At 44.2% G+C, this 21,591-nt stretch overlaps 1 protein-coding gene across 10 annotated transcripts in view; it reads right to left on the minus strand.

The window, feature by feature from the left end:
• Positions 1 to 21,591, minus strand: part of CCDC88A (coiled-coil and HOOK domain protein 88A) — a 201,921-nt gene that overhangs the window by 140,626 nt on the left and 39,704 nt on the right. For all 10 annotated transcript variants that reach the window (XM_090049774.1, XM_090049761.1, XM_090049766.1 and 7 more), the window contains exon 3: positions 11,100 to 11,208. In XM_090049774.1, coding sequence (XP_089905900.1) covers positions 11,100 to 11,208 — 109 coding nt within the window. The remainder of the gene's footprint in view (positions 1 to 11,099; positions 11,209 to 21,591) is intronic.

Consider the following 21,591-nt stretch of genomic DNA (forward strand, 5'->3'; position numbering starts at 1 on the left):
TTTAAAATAACGCTACAGAATATTGATTTTTTTCCTTTGTATTAATAAGCCTAAAATGACTAAAAGGGTACATTTCCTTTCTAATATTAAAATAATTTAAATTAATATACAAAAGTATAAAACCATAATACTTTCCTATGTGACCCTCAGCTCATTTCTGATTTTCAGGTTTGACATTTTTTTAAAAAGGGTGAATGCCACTGCTCTAAAGTGGTAAAAGAAGAAACACAACAATAGAAAGACTCATTACCGGGGGGGGGGGGGATGCTTAACTTTTAACATAAAATTCCAAAAGAAAACAAATGTTGAGCTTATTGTTGTTTTGAAAGTTAGGTAAAATACATAACTTTGCTTCAAAGGGAAAAAATATAACACCTTTTTTACTGATGAATACCTTTTGAAAACTGATATTAAAACCAACATCCTTGTTACATTCTTTCCCTTTACTGTCTGTACACACAAACTTTATTTCCTACTAATTGATGACATTAGTGATGAGCTACCAACACTAACAATTATTTTATATATAAACAAAATATAGAGAATACACTTTCACACAACAGCTCCACTGTGTAGCTACTGGATTCTACAACTGCTGACAGACAAAAGTAAAATACTTTGGAAAAAAAATACTACACAGGAATTTTTCATTCTCTGCCTGGAAGGAAAAGGGGGTAAGGGGAGGTCCTATGAAATTACAGTAACATCTACTTAATTTATCAGCTGCAAGGTAATTCCTAATGAAAGCTAATTATCAGTAGTTACCCATTTCAAATTCTGAAAATATATTTTGCATACCATACCGAAATGCATAAAACTGATTTTTGTTATTTATTATAATGAAGAAACAATGTTACAAAAATTCCAAGTGAAAATTGTACCCACTTTAACTTGCTATATGACAAATGTAAGATTAAATAAATGTTTAATGTCAAGTTTTTCACTACAAAAATGTAGATAGCTCACTATGTAAGAACTACATCATAATCTTGATAGGGTTAAACAATCAGTCAAATGTTTTTCCTTTATAGTCTTACCACTTAGTAAGACCACTAAGCAGTCTTACACTTATCACCAAAAGGGGTATTATGTGGCAACCTTCTCATGGTCTATTCAGTTAGTACTTCGAGGGAAGCTAATGCTGCACTTTTGTTGGTGCTCCTGCATTCAGATTGCTACCAGCTGAGTAGCTTATGGGACTGCTAGTAGAATTCTCCCACCAAGCACAGTGCCCCTTTTAAGGTGAGTGGTTACAGCCTCTGGGCCCACGCTGCTGGTAGGCAATGAATCTGTCTACCATCCTACATTTTAGTATCAAAGGAAGCAGCACAGCTACACTCTCACCAAGACCTACGGACTTGCAGTCTTTGTCAGAAGAGATACTACACTGAGTGGTGCCAAGCTGCTTCCTCACCAGATGACAACATTGAGTGGCTCACTATCAAAATCAGTGACACTTCCATTGTCAATGTGTATACGCCTCCAGAAACTCCTCTATCTTTTGCCCAGCTCCCCCCAGTCCAACACCCATGTGTTGCAGCTGGCAATTTCAACTCATAGCACAGACTGGGGTGTAAGAACATAAATCCTGATGGGGAGAGTTCTTGGTTAACTGAGCATCAACAAACAACTTGCATCTGCTATTTGACTCCAAAGAACCTGACAGCTTTGAATAAAGAAGATAGCAGATAACTACCAACTCTGACCTGGCTTTCTCAAGTGTAAGTGTCAGCTGTCAGCTTACCAGATGAGTGCTGGAGAAGCTCCCAGTTACACTGGCCATCGCTAATTGTACATCTAAGCTTTGCAGCATCAACTAACAGCAGACCATCACTTAGGTGGAACTTTCGCAAAGCCACGTATGAAAAATTGAAAACTTATACAAACTGCAAACCAGCTCAGGGAAAAAAACAAAGCATAAGCAAGTGTGAAGTCAAAGCTGATCCCATTGCAGCTCAACTTGTGCATAATGGCCACTACATCAAACTTGAAAAGGAATTCAATAGGCAGATAAAGAAAAGTCAAACAGCTCTGGAAGACTCATGGTCCCAATACCTGCCTGGAGAATTCAGTACTGAGGAAATGAAGACAGCCCTGGGGAGATGATGATCATTTGGCTTCATGAGTTCATCTCCAACTGTGTCAAATGCAACAAGATCCCTGGTATTTGGATAAAGACCAGTCATTGCAGTCCTAAAACCCAACAAGCCCAAGGACGATGTAAAGATCTAAAGACCTATCTCCCTCCTATGAATTCCATTCAAGCTACTGGAACACCTGATTATGCCAGAGGCTACCCCATAATTGATTCGCACCTGCCTAAGGAGCAGGCTAGTTTTAAAACAGTGAAGTTCAACAGTGGAGCAGTTAACTCTCCTTACTCAAGACACTGAAGAGAGCTTTGAGGCTGGGGAAAAGGTTGATGCTATCCTGATGGACTGGCTCCATAGCCTCTGCTACAACCTCCTCCGAATGATACCTGACAAAACAATCGTCAGCTTTATTATGCTTATGCTTCAGAACTGTGGTTTCACTCTTAAGACCATTGATGGACAGGAAAGCTGCCCTAGAAATCTTAAGAATGGTGTCCCAAAAGGCTCAGTACTTTCTCCATTGATTTTCAAAGTGTACACTGTCAGCCTGCCTGACACCCAGTCCAAGAAGTATAGCTATGCCAACAACCTGGCTCCCAACAAATCAAGCAAGCAATGGGAAGATACTGAACCCGCTTTTACATCAGATATGAATACCCTTGCCAACTACTTCCATAAATGGTGTCTCCAACTCAGCCTCACTAAAACTGGCAACAGCCTTCCACCTAATTAACAACCAAGCAAAGAAAGAGAAAAGTCAAGACTAGCAACCGGGCTAGTTACTTATTTAGGAGTCAAGCTGGACCTTACTTACCACCAGCATCTAGAAGGGGTCCAGGGTAGGGTTAACAGAAGAAGAGCTCCTTTCACTTCACACCTCTGCTTTGGCACTTGCATATACTCCTGCTGAGTACTATGCACCAGTATGGGGCCAAAGCACTCACACTAGGTTAATGGATTCCAGCCTTAACAACATCATGAGGACCATTACCAATGCCAACCCTAGTTCACTGCTTACCAGTCCCCTCAGGCATCCCCTCCCCACTACCCAACATCTAAAGACAAGCTGCTACCCTTGTACTAACCCTCAAAGCCTAAGATCCGGACCAGTCTTTGCACTGCAGCCTACTTAGTAACAGCAAGCCAGAAAACCAACTACCACCAGAAGACTTGGAATTTTCTAGACTTTAGACACTTAATTTCTTCTTAAGTGTGTAACTCTCATTGAAATAAAAAGATAGGTACCTAAATATCTTTCGTGGACATGGTTCTTAATCTTGCCAATTCATTTTGTGTGTGACAGTAGAAAACAATAAGATTAGACAGTAAGAAAGAGATGTAGCAGAACTATGATGCTTTTACTGACAGATGCCACCATAGACCCTATTACAGTAAGACAAAAATCTGAATCCTTCTCATACCACATTTCATCAATAAAACAATTCCCATTTCAAAGAAGTTTCACAAGTGAACTTGCAAGGACTCCAAAATAGATTTCATATAACATGCTTTTCTGTAGCTGTGTAACTTAGTTGTAGTTTATATCTATAAACTGACAGAAATACATCCATCCAGAAAATACATGTTAAGTTGAAGAAGAGGGTAATACATAGAAATCTAAAAACTGGGTTCAGTTCCTCTGGACCAGAGTTATTGGGATTTAGAGCAACTCCAGGTTGTTGCAGGTTGCCTGGCAATTTACAAACCAGAGAGTATATACCATGGACAGCTGGCTATGGCTAAATGATACCGTAAGAAACATCAAATTTCTATAAAAGGTGACAGATACTCAGAAAACCTATTACAATTTAGTTTATTTTGAATCTTGTACTTTTATCTATTGCACTGAAGGTCTTGCAGAAAGTACATTAACTAATGGCAGCTTTATGCAATAATTATTTCTTACTCGTTAAAAAAGGACCATGTAACTTTCATAAACAGAGTAGGGAAAGGTCTAGCTACACCCCAGGGAATTGCACAATTACGTGCCCATGTAATTTTGCATGGAAAATGTATGACTGCACATAATCACATAATATCGTATCATTTCCCAGGGTGTGGCTGGTGAGTGGGAAGGGGAGCTACTGCCTGCAGGAGAGTGGGGTGGACGTGGGGGTGTGTATGGGGTTCGTGGCCGGGTATGGGCCACCCCGCTACACCCCTCCACGCCATGGTGCACAGCCCCCACCACTAGCTGGATCAGCCAATGGTGGACCCTCGGGGCACTCCTGACCAGGGCAGGCAGAGCCCCTGGTTGCATATGGCTACAGTTCAGTGCCTGGAGCTGCACATGGTTCCTGCCTGCAGTGCTGTGAGTGCCATATGTTGACACAGAGCCAGCCCAGTCTGACCTAAAAGGTGCCTGCCAGCCGGCCAAACTGGGTTGGCTTTGAGCCACCATGTGCGGCTCCCAGGATTTACCAGAGCTGCATGCTGCTGTGGACTCTGCTTGTTGTGGCCAGGGTCAGCATGAGGGCCTACCGGCGGTGGAGGCTGTGCTGGGGGGGAGGGGGTGGCCATGTGGTGGCAGAGGCTGTGCAGTGGGGCTGCATGTGGCAGGGGCCTGTGCATGGGGGAGGTGTGTGACAACGTAGGGCTGTACTGGGGAAGGTGTGGTGTGCACAGAGGGGGCTGTGCGCAGGGGGGCATGTAGCGGTGTGGGCTATACTGGGGGGACATGTGGTGGAGGAGCCCATACCCACCCACAAACCCAATATACCCCCTCACAAACCCCACACACTCCCATACCCTCACCCACCCCCCAAACCTCACACGCACACACCCACACCTTCACAAACAACCAACATCGATCTCCCAACCACACCCCTTCCACATGCACAAGTACCTACATATATTTCTAAAGAAGGTTCAAACAGTGATCTATTTAGTATAATTTGTAAAAAGTAATTAATTTTTAGAGGTGCACAAAACATCGGTCCAATATCAGATTGGTACTGATATGAAGAATATTGTCTATATCGGATATCAGCCCTATGGGGCTGATAATTTGGCTGATAAATGCCCATGCTGCACCACAGCATGGAGCAGAGCTGGCAGCTTGGAGAGCTGCCTCCAGCTGGTGAGTCAGAAGGAGAGGGGAGGGGCATGGGGGGGCAGATCAATGCCCCCCTGCGGTGAGGGAGGGGGCAGGCACTACCCAGCTGGGGCAGAGGGGTAGTGTGGGAAGGAGGTGCGGCTCATGGGGTGGAGGCAGCTCCTGCTGCTGCTTGCCCCTGGATCTGCACGGCATGGGATGGGCTAAAGCTGCAGGGTGGAGCCAGAGCCAGCACTGCACAGGGCTTTTCCCACCGAAGGCTGAACTCGCAATGGGCTCCAGTGGCACTGGGAGGAGACTGCAGCCACCCCAAATTTCACCGCAGCTCCACTCCCAGTGCCGCCACACCAGCCACCTGGTGCAGTCTTGGCTGAATGCCCTGCCTCCATCCAAGTGCTGGGAAAAGGCACGGCTGTGCTGGGCTGGGAGCAGAGCTGAGGCAAAATCTGGGGTGGCTGCAGCTTCCTCCCAGCGCCGCCAGAGCTGGCTCCAAACCCAGCCCCCAGCAAGAAAAGACCTGCACAGCGCCGGCTCCAGTGCCACCCTACAGCTGCAGCTCCAGTTCACCCCATGCCACGCAGATCTGGGGGCATGCGCACCCCTGCCCTCCCAGGGTGCAAGCAGCGGTTGGAGCTGCCCCCACCCCAAGAGCCATGCCTCTGTCCTGTGGCACTCCCCCACACCCGGCTGGGCAGCACCCACCCCTATCCCCTCCCTCACCGCCGGGGGCATTGATCTACGCCTCCCACAGCTCTTCCCCTACACCAGACTTACCGCCTGGAGGCAGCTGTATCAGATATCGGATCAGCATCAGCTTATATGCCTCCTTAAATATCGGCTATCGGTATTGGTCCCCAAAAATCTCTATTGGTGCACCCCTATTAATTCTGCATTATTTTGAATTTTCTACACATAATTTTGAATATTTCTGCCCATAATTCCCTGAGGCTTAACTAACACAGACTAGGTCAGAACAGCTGTGGAATCACATTTACAGAAAGATGAGTTATGGTTAAAAAAGAAAACATTCACTAATTAGCCCCTTATGTCTTAGTGCAGTAATTAGAATGCATGATAGGGCCAGATCCATATAGGGATCTTGAACAAATAGCCATTTTTCCTTTAATGGGAATCCTTAGTTCTCATTAACATCAATGCAAGTTAAACATTTGCATTTAAAGGAGAATGTAGCATTTTTTCTTTTTCATACACTAGAAAATCAACAAAAACCAAGACGACTCAGAATTTCAGTCAGCTGACAGAAGAACTTTTAAAAGTGAAAAATGTAAGTGAAATTTTTTTCAAATCTAACAAAAATTCAGTTTGGCCTTTATCCAGTAGAACAATCTAAAATTTAACAGATGTTATACATAAGATGATTTTTCTTTTTCAGTGACAAGGTAGTAAGGAGAAATAGATGACTGACCTTTTCTTTATTAATGACATATCATAAAAAGTCTGTAATGAGTATGTACATTATCTAATTATAAAGTACTTCATGTTTGTAAGGCTAGCTTTTCTTCCACCTGAACGAAAAAAGATTCAGATTAGGTTAATTTAAAGCAGACAGTTGTATTATTCTTTTTATTGTGTATATTAGGCATATTTTTACACTGTATTATTTAACTATAACATACAGTAATTTTCTATTTGATGTTTTCATTCATAAATTATGACTTGGCCTCTCAGATAAACTAGTCTGAGTCCCTTGACAGAGGTTAGAGTACAGGTGTGATGGAATCTAATCTAGGTTCCAAACAATTGTACTTCCTGCATGCCAACACGCATAGCAGGAGCTGCAATTGTTGGATCCCATGTCAGGTCCCATCACACCATATCGTCAGTGCAGGGGGAGCCCAATCTTGTAGCAAGTAGGAAGTTTGCCTTCCTACGCTCCCCCAACTGACAGCCCCAAACAGCTGTGCGTGCCATGCTTCCCATGCCTGGGAACCCCAGCCTGATAAGAGCTCCTAACTGGGGGACTGCATAATGCACCCCCAACACTAGTCTAAGAGCTCCAATCAGCTGATCAGGGCTTCCAGGTGAGGGATCACATGGTGAGCTCCTCAGCTGATATCCCAATCACCTGAAGGGTGCTCCCAGCCTCTGGAGCACACAGGAGTCTTGAAAGGCTCCTGTCTATCTGTAACATTCAAAAAAGCGTGGGCCCTAAGGCCCACCCAGCTAATGAGCAAGATTAAGAACCATGTCCACGAAAGATTACAACAAAATACTTGGGACAACTAATGAAAAAAACAGGATAGGAGTTTTGTGTGGGTCAAAGGGTCAAAACTTGAAAATAAGTACACCTGAGGCGGACACCAAGCAGAGCTGAGAGGGGAACACCGAGAGGAGATTCTGGAAGTGGAGGTGGAGGGGCTGCAGCCTGGTGCACTCGAGGGTCATGTGCACCACAGTCTCCCTCTGCCCGCAGAAGGGGTAGGAGACTGGGGTGTCTGTGAAGCTCACCGCATACAGCGAAAGGCTCCTGAGTGCTTCAGAGGCTGGGCGCTGGCCGCATGTTCAATTAAAGGTGTGATAAGAACCAGCCACAGGATTATTACAAATAGTTTATGTAATAACTTTGTGGCTTATTCCTTATCACTATTAAGTGACTAAATGTATGGCCAGGTCACAATTTAAGATGTGATGAATTAGTTAATCAAGAAACTCTCTTAAGTGAAGACTTCTGGTTGTTACACTCGCTTTCTGGCTCCCTCTCCCACTGTGTATTGGAGGAAGTGGGAGGCACAGTAGAAAAGTCCTTGATTGTTTCATATTGGCAACCACCATAGCTTGTATGAACAAGGGGGACATGTGCTTCTCCCTGAGGAGAGAGCTAAATCAACCTCATTCAAGAGTGCAGACAGAAGTTACATTTTTTCATGCAATCTGGCCCCTTAGAGTACTCTACAGCCATGTCGTAACACACATGCCTGACTGCAGAGTAATATTAAAGTGGCCAATCACGTAAAAAAGTAATCCTTGTTAAATCAAGTAAAAAAATGAAGGCGCTCTAAATTAAAGCACCTTAGGGAACTTGCATATAGTTCCCTGCAAGGGTTTTGTGTCATGCCCCTGCTCTGCCACAGGGAGAAGGCAGGAGAATCTCTTCCCTGTACAGCTAGGAAGGGAGAAGGAGAGCACAGCCATTGGGGGTGGGAGGCCCTGGATGGCTCCCCAGTCCCAATGGCACCTGGGAGGATCACTGCTCTCCCAGGACAAACCAAAAGTGCAGTCGTTCAGGCTTTTTCTCCAGAGAAAAATAGTCCTTCTGGGAGAAAAATAACCTGGGAACAACCAGGGCTAAATCACTCCCAGTAGAGTCTCTCCTGGGAAAGAAAATGTCTGTACATGCTGTGGCTTCTCTCAAAAGAAAGCACAGTCCTCCAGCACCACCTCAAAGGAGCCAGGGAGACCTTGTATCACTCACTTGACTGCTGTTCCAGCAGAAAGCAGACCCTGTCTTCCCGAAACACAGGCTGACCATGGGCAGTCTGACTGAGTCATGCATGCACTGCCATCTGTTGTCAGGCATACTAATGTAGCCTGCAAAAAACACTGAAAAGTGTGCACAGAGCCCACCCCCCACAGCTCATTCAAATGTCTGCACATGTGTCTGTGGCTACGTTTCTCTACCAGCAGAACAAACCTAGGAGAACGATTATTTGAATGCACAGTCATAGCCTTAAACACTATGCAATCCCAATAATAAGTTCCCACATTGAAATCTTTTTCACTAACCTCCCCTGGATACTAGGAATCATCTGACTCCAGTACTCCTCTTACAGCAGGAATGGCAGGATATATACCTTTGTGCCTGTGACCAGGCCCAGAACATTGGTCAGCACTGGCCACAGCAAATGCTGGCAAAGGGTGGCTGACACACAGAGAATCAAGAATCTGCAGGTTGCTGCTTCCTTAACAGAGTCCAGAGAAGAGTCACTTGCATGATTAGGGGCCTGAAAATCAAACCATACAAGGAAAGGCTGACAGATATGGGACTGTTCAGCCTAGAAAAGAGAAGACTTAAGGGTGGCAGTTTACGAATATATCAGAGGTAAGTATCAGGGGCTAGGCAAACAACAACTCACCAAAGTACCACAGGGGAAAACCAGGAGCAAAGGACAAACTCCTAGAAGAAAGTTTCAGACTGGATACAAGGAAAACCTTGTTCACAGTTCATGTGACCAGATTCTGGGATAGACTCCCAGCAGAGGTGGTACAGACCCTGAAGATCTTCAGAAGGAGACTGGATGCATACCTTACCGGGATTATTTGACCCCAGCAGCCTTTCCTGCCCAGAGCAGGGGAGGGCTGGACCCGACGATCTCACAAGGTCCCTTCTAGGCCTAAACTTCTATGAATTTGTAAGGAAATCTATCTGTGCATACATAAAACACCGGGCCTCAGAAAGCTACTTTTTTTCCTATACTCTTCATCTCTTCTTTTTTCACCTGCCAGACAAAGAAACAACCGGAACTTGAAGCTAATATTAAAGTAGGACAGTTCATTTTCTTTGGCCACGGGGAACAATTACTCCAAGCCTCTAGACTGTTATCTTGGGGGGGGGGGGGGGGTGGAAATCAAGAAGGCAAAAATCCCTCAGCAACCTGCATTCTAGATAATCCATCAATCATTATGTTTTATGCAAAACTGCTTCTCTAGACAATACTCAGGAAACATCTCACCCACCAAAGAAATGCTGCCACTCAGAGTGAGTGCCATAACAAAACAGCAAAATTAGACAAGAATTTAAAAAGAGGCAACCTCAATAATAGTTGCAGCTGGAGATGGTAATTTCAGAGATAATCCCCCAAAATGGATCATTGTCAGGATATTACAGTTAAAGGTTATTCTTGAGAATAGGATTAACAACAATAAGTGGCCAAAATCTTTGTTTTACATCTTATGCAAATATGAACACCATGCTGCAGAACTTATATGGCAACAGTTCAAATAGAAAAGAAGTCCCCCACTGAATTACCAATACCACTTCATGCCGATTAAAACACTAAGCTAGCCTTACACTTTTCAAAGTGTATAACTTTGAAAAAAAAGTTCTAAGAACAGCAGAAATTCAAACCCAACTTGAAATGTGCAATCTTAATGAATTTTAAACTGCAACTACCGAAACCAGAAGAAAGTGTTGCATCCTTTTCTGCTTCGTGTGCCAGAAGGAAAAAATGAACGAGAAAGACTTACAAATAAAAATCAAATGTGGAAAGAGACACATAAATAAATAACTAAAAGAATTCCCAGGAGCACAACTAGCTTAAAAGGAGCTTCCCAAAAATCTCAAATTATTTCCCCATTAAGAGACAACGATTCCCCCTCCACCCATATCTTCTCTCAAAATCCCAAACATCTGGATTCAGACTGGCATATGTTTATGATAATTACTTTTGACACAGTCTATCAGTCAGCTGATAACTGCAGACCAGTGGTTCTCAAATGGAGTTGAGAATAAACTTCTCAAAAAAAAATAATAAAATATTATATTATAAAATAAAAACTTTAAAAAAAAATGAAAATCAAAGTTGCTGCAACAGTTTAAAATCTCATTAAATTTGTTATGAACAGAAGGGCAAATTGCAGATTCTGATTCTGTATGTAATATGTTTACTTTTTACAATCATAAAATACATTTTGAATTATATACTACTGACAGTCATGTAACCTGATATATATATAGACACTAATAATTATATGAAAAGAACATCAGTTCTATATACAAGTTGGTTTTGGAGCCCTCTTTTTGTTTTAAAATATATCATAGCAACTAAGTTTACAATAAATAGTGATACATTTTGACTAAGGGACATTTAAAAATAATCAAAACTCACATAGGTATGAGCATTCATTTAACATTTTTTGTGCTAATATCCAAACATTTTTAAAGAACATTTTTAAAATTCCACACAAAATGGAGCAAGGAAAAAAGTACTTACCTGATAATAAGATTTTATCTGTCTCACCAAAATAGACAAATTTTGAATTCTAAGAGATGCATCATTGTTGACTTTTTTATTTATTCGCTGAGTGGCAGATTTAGGATAGCTGAAAAATATTAAAAAATTAACATTAAAATTCTTATCCTGAAAGATCATCACTTTCGGATACTTCTCTGAAATAAACAGAAATAGAAAATGACTGGTATAACCAAAGTGCCAGTACTGGTCTTTCTCTTTCAATGTGAATTCAACTGATTTAAATCAGTTCCAAATAAAATCAGACTTCTTTCAGCAGTCTAAAGTTTTCTCTTTTCTCAAGAGCCTTTCTTTCACCAGTCTCTTCCATGCTAAGTTTTTGGTTGTTCTTATCTATTCCTGATGCTCATCATAAACTAGGAGATGGATGGGAAATCCCATTGCCAATCCATACTCAGCCCCAACTGCACAGTGGGGCACAAGTAGTTTAAATGAGCACACATTACTAGTCCCAACAGGGGTCCCGGTTGTTAGGGGTGTGTGAAAGGAACCATGTTCTATTTGGATTCGGCCTGAGTCGGGGACAGTGTTTCAATTAATTGATTTAGATCACTGTCCCAATTCAATTCGGCTGAATCCGAATCTGAAGATTCAATGCCGATTTGGAGAATCAGCAATTCAGCCACAGACATAGCTTTAAATGTTTTTTCTACATACCTCAAAGTACCAGGCACGGCTTGTGAACACTGTGATGCTGGGGCATGTGCATCCCCCTCCCCCCCCCCAGCTCAGTGATCAACCACAGGAGGTGCTCCCCCCTAACCCACCTAAATCTAGGTTATACCTTGAGATATTTAGCACACCCTGTCTGCTGAAAGAAATGGTGGACAGCTTGACTTAATGAAGAAGTGAATCCTACACAAGGACCGACTGTGCTGCTGATAAACCACACAAAGTACCTGCCGCGTCATCTTTCACTAGCAAATGAAGAACTTTTGGAAGGATCTATTCATGACTGTTGTACTCCTTAAGCAGGTTACCAATAATTCTCAGCTTCGGTTCAATAATGAAGAGTCTCAGTTCTTGAACAATGAACAACAGCCCTCATCCTGCACACATACCCACAAGCACATGGAAGAGTTTGGCCTCCCAGGCCCTCCCGCACTCTCCTGTGTGGTTACAATTTCCTGCCACTTTCTCAAATATACTAGATGCAATCATGCGTTGGACCACGTCAGCCTCTGGCTACTCTGGCTCCTCCAGCCACAGCATTCCAAACACCAGCACCCACGTGCAAGGAACACACTCATTCTGCAGGAGACGCAGATCCCTCCGATCTGGTTCCTTTTATAACCTTCAACAATCACACCACCTCTGTCAATCATACTTTGGACCAATCATCCTCACGGAGATGCTCTCAATCATCCAAATACCAATCACATCACTGCTCACCTCAGGGAAGGTGACAGTGACCAACTTGGCATTTGGCACCAACAAAGTTATATAACAAAACATCCTGGGCATGCCCACATCTCAAAACTAAGTTAATACCTCACCAGAGGTGAGAAGTTACTCTTCTCTGGAACCTTCTGGTCCTTGAGCTTACAGAGCATGTGGGGCACTATATTAACTACTTAACTTCGACATGAAACTACTACTAGGCCAGGCGATGTACCCCTTGCACTCTACAGCTGCAGTTAATGGGCTTTTTCATATCCTTTAACTGGATACTTCTTTGCTTTCTAGAAATAGAATTAATAAATCCCACCTTGAAGCACCCTTAAATTTTCCTCAACAAATATTTTCTTTTGTCAGTCTTTCCTTCAAACACAGTATAGACAGGGACCTACCTAAATTGCCAAGGAAGTTCACGGCACCAGTAGCACCTTCAATTTCACTCTTTTTGCCATACCCACTGAGCCTGGGAAAACTTGGGCATTAATTGCCTCTCGGACACTCAGCAGCAAGGGAGCGCATGGCAAAAAGAGTAAGATTAAAGGTGCCGCTGCATCATTAACTTTTGCTGTGATTTAACAGACATACAAAGAAAATTAACCCTTTCCCCCCTTATCTGGAAAAAAACACAGGACTGGAGAGTTCAGTCAAACTTTGACACCAAGAAACAAATTAGATAATTTGAATGATCTAGAGCAGGGCTGTCCAGTTCTCCAACCATAAAGCTAAGGGGTAAAAAATTGTGGCCCGTGGACTCCCACCTAGGTACCATTATAGCCATCACCCTGGTTTGCTGTTGTCGCTGGTGTCTCCAGACTCCCCCTTCACCCTCTCACTCCCTTACCCCAATTCTATGGGTAGGGTGGGTTGGGGTGAGAGAAGAGGACACATGATATGCGACCTAGGAGGACCCAAAGCCCACAGGCTGTGGTCCCTGGCTTCTCATAAGTTGGACAGCCCTAATCTAAAAGATAAGAACCAACCAATGCAAATTTCTCATGAACAAAATCAATGTCAAACCAATCTATTTTTTTTCTTTGACAGAGTAATTGGCCTAGGTGTTTTGGTGGGGTGCATTTCATGTGATATATCTTAGCTTTAGTAACACTAAACATAGTTCCAGAACAAAATCTCATAAGCAAAAAGGTAATATTACTATTAAGTTAGCACACAACTGGTGGGGGAGGGGAAGAGACACACTGGGCATGGGCATGTCTACACAAGATGTTTTCTGCACAGTTGACTAATTAGAATGCAGTAAATGTCTCGGCATCTACACATGCGCCCCTATTAGGCCAGAGTAAATAATTTACTTCATAGCAGTGCACAAGTAGATGCTGCCCAGGCTGGCTGGGACATGAGGGTGCTTCACTGTGGAGGCTGCCCAGGGCTGCTGCCCCCAGCTCACCATGTTGCACATAAATAAACTCTGTAACTTATTGCTCCAGAGTTTATTCATGCGCAGTAATTGCTTGTATAGAGGCACCCACTTAGTAGTTATCAATACCTTGCTGTCAGTTGAGAGAATCTATTAACCAGGGTCCTTCAGATTAGTTTTTGGTCTAATACCTTTGAATATTACCACTAATGACCTTATGATGGAATAGAGCAGTGTTTCTCATATGCATACCCCTGGGGGTATGCGAGACATGGGCAGGGGGTACGTAAGTGCTGTGTTTTGGTCTTTGCAGGCTGAAAGTTCCGGCCGCTGCCCCTCCTGCCATGTCTGGTGCACTGGGGCTCTCACTCCCCAGCGTCAGTATGCTAGGGGATAGGGAGGGGAGCCCCACACAGGCTGCTTTGCCCCAGGCCATCGTGGAAAAAGCAGGACTCGGCTCGTGGCAGCAAAACCGTTAGTGCCATGGTGGGACTTCTAGTTTCGCTTTTGTTGCATCGATCGGCAGGGGATATGTAAGGTACCAAAGGTTGAGAACCACTGGAATAGAGAGAGTGCACTAATAAAGTTGGCATACGACACCAAGCTACAGGGACTAAAAAGCACTTTGGAACAGGATTAGAATTCAAAGTAATCCCGATAAATCGGAAAAATGCTCCGAGATGAGTAAAATTAAACTAAACTGAGAGAAGTACAAAAAGCTATACTTAGCTAAAAGTAATCTAATATAAAAATACAAAATAGGGGATAACTGGCTAGATGGCAGTATAGCTGAAAAGGATATGAAGGTTTTATTAAATTACAAACCAAATGTTACAACAACATGTGGGTGTGCCAGAAAGGAAATACATTAACAGGAGCATTGTATGTCAGACAGGGAGCTATTTATTTCTATCTACTTGGCACTAAGGCCTCAGCTGGATTCCTGAAACTAGTTTTAGGCAGCACAGTTTAAGGTAGATGTAGACTATCTCTGGAAACAGTGCGGGTGAGGGGCTCCAATCCACCTACCCCACAACTCCAGCATGGCTGGGGAAACCCCAGAATGGACCTCCCTTCCCCTACCTTCTCCCCCTCCCATCCAGAGACAGCACTGGGGGCCAGGCTGTGTTGCAGCAGGCCAGCGCTGGAGCAGACAAAAATTAATGAAGGTGCTCCACTTTGGCCACCTGTCAATCTTCAGGAAGGGGCCCTCAGCCAGGGGTCAACTTCCAGTGCCCTTCGGCCAGAGGTGCTAGAGCAGGCTTGTTCAACATACGGCCCACAGGCCGCCATGCGGCCTGCCAAGCCATTTTCTGAGGTGTCACAGGGCGGGGCCCCAGGAGTGGCCGTGATCTCTCCTGCGCCCCACCATGCCAAGTTGCCCTTCCAGCACCCTCGTCTCGCCCGCCACGTCTTTGCTGTTTATATAATATTAATGGGAGGCTGCCTTTCCTGGGCTTCTCAGACCCAGTGCTCTTGCCCTACACGGATATCTCTTGGTGCACCCCCCCATGGCGTCACGTGGCTCCTTCCGCCCCCAATACCACGCCCAAGCCTCGCCAGTGTTCTGGACGTTCTTGTGTCTCTATGCACGTGTCCTCCCCAGGGCCTCTCCGGTATACACTCCCTCTCCGGGGCCTCTCTGATATGCACGCCCTGCCCCCTCCGGGCTCTTTAGACTTGCCCTCGCCCCTTTCGGGGGCTTCCCAATTGACTTGCCCTCATCTGGGGCTTCTCCTGTATCCTCACCAAACACTCTAATCTTATGCTTGCCCTCACCGGGGCCTCCCCGGTATACATGCCCTCTTCGGGGCCTCTCTGATATGCGCCCCCTCACCGGGGCCTCCCCGGTATACATGCCCTCTTCGGGGCCTCTAATCGCGCGCTTCTCACGCCCTCTAATTGCGCGCTTGGTGCTCATAGCCATGCCTGGCCCCCGACCCTTCTTCTGGGTCGTATACCCCACTGGGCTTTACTCCCGATAGCACACCCACTGGGCTGGGGTCAGGACACCCCCTAATTCCCCCCGAGGTCGCCCCACTGGGGCTGAGGTCAGGACACCCCAAAATGCCGTGCCTTATCCACAGTGCCAACTCTAGCACCAATCACTGTGCCCTCCCTGGGCACACCCCAAAACGCAGCACCCTCTGCGCCGCCAGGAACACCCTCCCACCCCCGTTCTGCTGCCTCCTCCTTCCCCTACAGCCTCACCCAGTCCTCCAGTATTACACAATCACCATCAAAACCAAACTCAAAGCCATGCCAACCGGCAGTAACCCAAAAATCAGCCTACCGGCTATAACATCCCATGCCACCCTGGTTCTCCATTGAGCCTCCCTGTCAGAGGCCTCTCCATCTCATCAGCACGCGGGCGCTCAAGCACTCAGGCAGCTCTGCCTTGCTCTGCTCCACAGCAGAGCTCCTACCTCTCAGCCTGTCAGAGGGGAACTGACTCCAGCCTCAGCCGCGCTGTTTATAAAGGCCAGGCCCTGCCCCCTTTTGGTCAGGTGACCCACTCAGTTGCCTAAGCAAACTCAGCTGTGCTGCCCTGCTGATTGGCAGCCAAGTCCTATTACCAATGCCAGTAGCAGGCACCCTAGTGCCCTGCTACGCATCTCTCCCTCCCGGGGTTGAGCCTCCTTAGGAGCAGGGCGCGGGAGTGCCCCGTGACAGGAGCTGCAACAGGAAATGAAAGTAAACACTGTTTACTTTCGTTCCCACCCCATGTTCCTTCCCAGCCCCTCAGCAGCTTCCTAATGGGGGGGTCCTTTGGCTGGCCCACTGGGTGATAAAAAGTTCAGATCTGGCCCCACATTCAAAGAGGTTGGACACCCCTGTGCTACAGGAACCTATTGTACAGTACTGAAAAAATGGCACCCAACACTGGCTCCAGATTTTGCAGTGTTTCACAATCTCCATGACCCATGGAAGTTTTGTACTTGTGTATTTATATCTCCAAAAAGGCAGATGTGAGCCCTTAATCTTCACCTTTAATCATTATTACCATCAGCTTCTCTCTCTAGGCTTTATCATCATGTTTGACAGTACTTTTACAGTCATATAATTTAGTTTCAATTCCCTTTTTCTGATCATTCCCAAGTGCTCTACAACCACCCAAGTCATAATCTAAAATTGCAGTCTTACTCAATTCAAAATTTGTCTGCAAGCCACAAAAATTCAATAAAGGAACTCAAGGCACAAAAACAGCTTCTGCCCTGAGGTGCCTGAAAACAGATTCAAAATTACACTTTACCCTTATACAATTACAATTTTTACAAATTAAGAACAAATAATAATTCTATGTTCCCCCCTTAATGCTTTATCAAGAATTATTCAATATAATGTTAATTAGAATCTGGACATGGCATAAAATAGTTCCATTTCTTGCAGAATTCTGCAGAACATTTTAACCTGTTAAGAAACAGGTTTACCATTTCTCTTCTGCTCTTCCACAACATGCATGATGAGCACACTTGGTTCTTTTTGTTCCTTTCATTCTCATCAATAGATTTAAAATGATCTTTTTATATTCACCTGTCCTTCCTACTACTTTGCCTTCTCCAAACCCTGTTCCATCCAGTTTTTAAGCTTATGGCAAACAGCCATAACCTACTCCCTTGAGCTTCTCATTTTCTTTTCCTTCTAAAATCAAGTTCTCCATTTTTCTCACTTTCATACTATCTCATATTATAACAGATCTGTTTCCACATGTACAACCATCTTGCTCAATCAACCTTTTAATCATCTGGGAACCTATTTTTAAACTAAATTTTTGTTCTTCCCGATATCCCTCTTTCAACACTTGCTATTCTTTTTAAAATTGACAAGCTCTCATCCTGTCACTCATCTCTCTTGTAATTTCTAACCTACCAGCCCTAAAAGTAGCAGAAGGGGTTTCTGTTTTTACTGATACCCCTGACAGTAAGGCAGGGCAAGGGGGAAGGGGTGTCAAGGAAGTCACCTGACCTCTGCTTCCCAGATTTACTTTCCCTGCTGTAGCAATGGGAAGGGGACAAATTGAAGACAAACCTCCAATAATTAGATTATCTACCCGGACAATTATAACAAGTGTATACATTTTCAATACGCAGAATCTTATTATTAGGGGTTCATCTTCTATTTGAGTAAATATAGTAACTTTTGTTCTGTGTTACTGTGGAAAAGAAATAAATATTTCTTTCCTTCACCAGAGTACCCAGTGTCAATTAAGTAGGTTTATCCCGTAGAGTGCAGAACTTTACTTACCTAGGCCATCTCAATGGCTGAGCAACATTCCTTGCATTTAAAGAATATTTAGTATCTCTTTGTGGGTATTAAAAACAATTCATTAGAATCAAGGCAACTTGGACTATATGATGTCCATGAAACCAGTGCAGTAACCAGAGTGGAAAAGTACTCAATCCTTTTACTTGAGGAAGCACTGCTCAATAGGATTCTGGATTTGCTGGGAAAATTGTGTCACAATTTGTGCATCAGACCCATGTCAACCCTTTGATAATGAAGACTATGGCCATGAATAGCAGGGGTGTGAAATAGCAGGGGTGTGAAAGGTTAAACTATTGATCGTTTAACCTATTAGTGCGATGATAAATCACTTAGCTTTTCTTTTTTGGACCCCTGTGCTGTGTCCAAGCAGGTTTCTAAAATAAGAGCAAATGTCCGGGTTTTCTACTCTCCCGGGGCTGACTGCTTAGGGCTGTGGGCAGCGGGCAAGGTGATTGGGCTGCTGGGGGTCATGTGCTGCCCACTCTGGCAAGCTAGGGGGGCGTGGGGGGGAGGAAGAGAGAGAAAGAGAGTCCACGCACAATGCGGGAGCTGCTTGGGCAGCAGGGCTGCAGTGGGGCCCAGGGGTCTGTGTGTCGGGCAGGGGCTGTGGATTAGAAGTGAGGGGCACAGGGGATGGGACAGGTGACTGTGGATTGGGTGTACACGGCACTGGTAGTGCCAGAGGGGTATGGGTCAAGAGTGAGGGTCACTGGCAGGGCTGGGGTCAGTGGGTCTGGAATGAGAGTTGAGTGCAGCTGCATGGCTGGGGCGGTGTGGCTTGTCAGTGAGGGGCAACAGAATGGGCAGGGCACTGGCATGTCGCTCCTCCCTACCATCATATTCCCCTTGCCCCTCCCCCCCGCCCCCCTGTGACAGGCATCTTCTTTTTTGGACCTCAAAATATGGTAACCCTAATCTGGACAGTCATGCATCCCTCACTGGAGAGCATGCCACTATATGCTTTTACAACAGTTTTAAAGCACTCCAACCCAGGAACTTGGCAGGAGGACGTCACTACATATAGCAGTATATTTTTGTAGCGTTTCAAAGTTCAGTGGCACTAGTAATGCTACAAATGTAATATCTGTCTAAACCCTATCAATGCCAACTTAGGAAATGCAGAATTCTAAGTTGCTCACAGAAAAATCTCAAGATATTCATACTCTATCCAGAGTCTTCAATTTCTGGATAAGAGCATGGAAAAAATATAGATAATTCTTACAACATCAGTAAGCATTAGGTGGCTTTACAGGAGTGACTTAGAATAAACTAAGCCAAGTATTCTTAATCAGTCAGACTGAGAGAAATAAAATTGAAGGAACTAGTAGCAAACAAGGCAATATCATAGGATAAGATATCTGTAAAGCTAGAATAAAGGTGAAAAGGGTACAAGGACAACAGGGAAGTGAAAGTTTGGTCTGACTTGGTTGTATCTACTCTGATTGCAAAATAATAAAATAGAAGATGTGCTTTAAATATTAGTATTAAGACCAGTTCGCATTATCATACATCCTCAGATGGTGTCCCTCTCTGCACTAAAATTCTGTTTAGGAAGAGAGGACCATCTGCAGAAGTTAGATACCCTTGCTTTCAGGACTTAGTCTCTGAAATTTCTGTAAAGTAAGTCGTCCTAACAGACTGGCCACCTGTTAATAATTTTAAAACCTTAGAACTTAGTAAATTTGAAGTATTAAAAGAACTTGCTTTGTTCTTCAGGATCATAAGATTATTATCTTCTTTTCTTTAGGATTTAAGAAATGTGTTATTTGTAACCTTTCCAGATTTTTAACCATTCTCATTTATAATCATTTAACTTTTCATTTCCATAACCTGCCTGATTCTATATAACCATTTCTTGTTTTCAAGATTTTAAAAAAGCCCCTTATCAATTGTAACTGAAGTAACAAGAGTTTTTACATCTTTCCACATTTACTTAATTAGGAGTTCTGTTAAAGTTTTCCTTTAATCATTCTTTTAGACTGCTTAATTTTGCTCAGACCTACCTTGGCCCTTCAGATCACATCTGGATATCAATGCCCCTTGTTAAACTAGACTACAACCGTGCAGAAAAAGCACTCTTGTTCCCTGATTCATCTGACTCTCGGTGTTAGCCAAAACTTAAGATACCCACATAAATAGTACTGGCTCTATCAGAAAACTGCTCCGATAGCTTTGGGGGTTTTTCCCCTAACAAAAAGAATACATGTAGCACAAAATAACTGCTCTTCAGGCCTATGCATTCTTTTGTGAGATGCTATACATTTACTATCAACTCTATCTGCCACTTACAACAGACCTTCAGGACAAGCAGTGACAAGATATGAACAGGCATTTTTAGTGCGATAGCAACACCTAGGTCTAAGTTCCATTTCATCCCACTGAATCAAATGCCCTCGATCCAAAATAAGGCAATGAGAAGAAACAGTCAGTTGAGATTCAATCCAAAAAAAAAAAAAAAATCAAAGAAAGGATCCATAGAACACAGCAATCATTATACTATTTTCATTAATAAAGGTTATCTGTCCATTGCTTTTAACTTGTATCTTGCAAGTCTGGTTAGAACAATTACATATCAAGAGTAGCTAAGCCAACGCATTATTCAGTCTATATGTAGACAGACTATTCAGAACTTGTCTTGGGGTAAAATCTTGGAACCATAGCAAACTAGAGCCAAAAGGCACCTTATGGGGTCTTGCAGTCCAGTGTTTCTCAACCCATGGGTCGCGACCAAAAGTGGATCATGAGAATATATGAAAGGATCGTGAACAAACTTTAAAAACGGATCGACTGATTTTAAAAACAGATTCTTCTTTAAAAGAAGAAAAACATGGGAAACCGTGGCTTTTCCCTTGCAGGATAGAAGGGTTCCAGCCTGAAAGAGGCTGCTTAGAGCCCCCATGCCCCTCACACACTCCCTGCCCCACACACTGGGGAGCTGGGGCAGGCGGTAGCAGGCTGGAAGTGAGGGGCAGTGTGTTGGGACTGGCTATCAATGTTTACAGATGGGTCTTGGTACAAAAAGAGTTGAGAACCACTGATCTAGTATAGCCCCCTGTAATAAGATGCTCCTTCAGAGACAACTAGGTGGCCACCTTGGGGTGGAGCAGTACCTGGCTACCTATTCTGGTCTCCTAGTTTGGCCCCCTTTCTTTCTCCTTCTCTCTCCTGTCACACCTTGGTGTTGAGAGATGTTTTTTGAGAGGCTGTCTTTAAGGAAGTTAAGCTTAGGCCATAGGCACCTTGTCTCCCTATCCTGTCCTCCAGCCCCAAGTCTAACAGGGCTGCACAGGGCTTCACCCCCTCTTTCTCCCATGCCCCCTTCTTTTTCTTGCCAGTAGGTAGATGCCCAGGTGGTCCTGGGTATGACCATAAACTGCATCTGACTGGAGGACATGGTGGCAAGGTGGTGAGGCA

This window comes from Crocodylus siamensis, chromosome 1 (assembly GCF_052110815.1).
Source record: "Crocodylus siamensis isolate JL-2025a chromosome 1, ASM5211081v1, whole genome shotgun sequence".
Lineage (NCBI taxonomy): Eukaryota > Metazoa > Chordata > Crocodylia > Crocodylidae > Crocodylus > Crocodylus siamensis.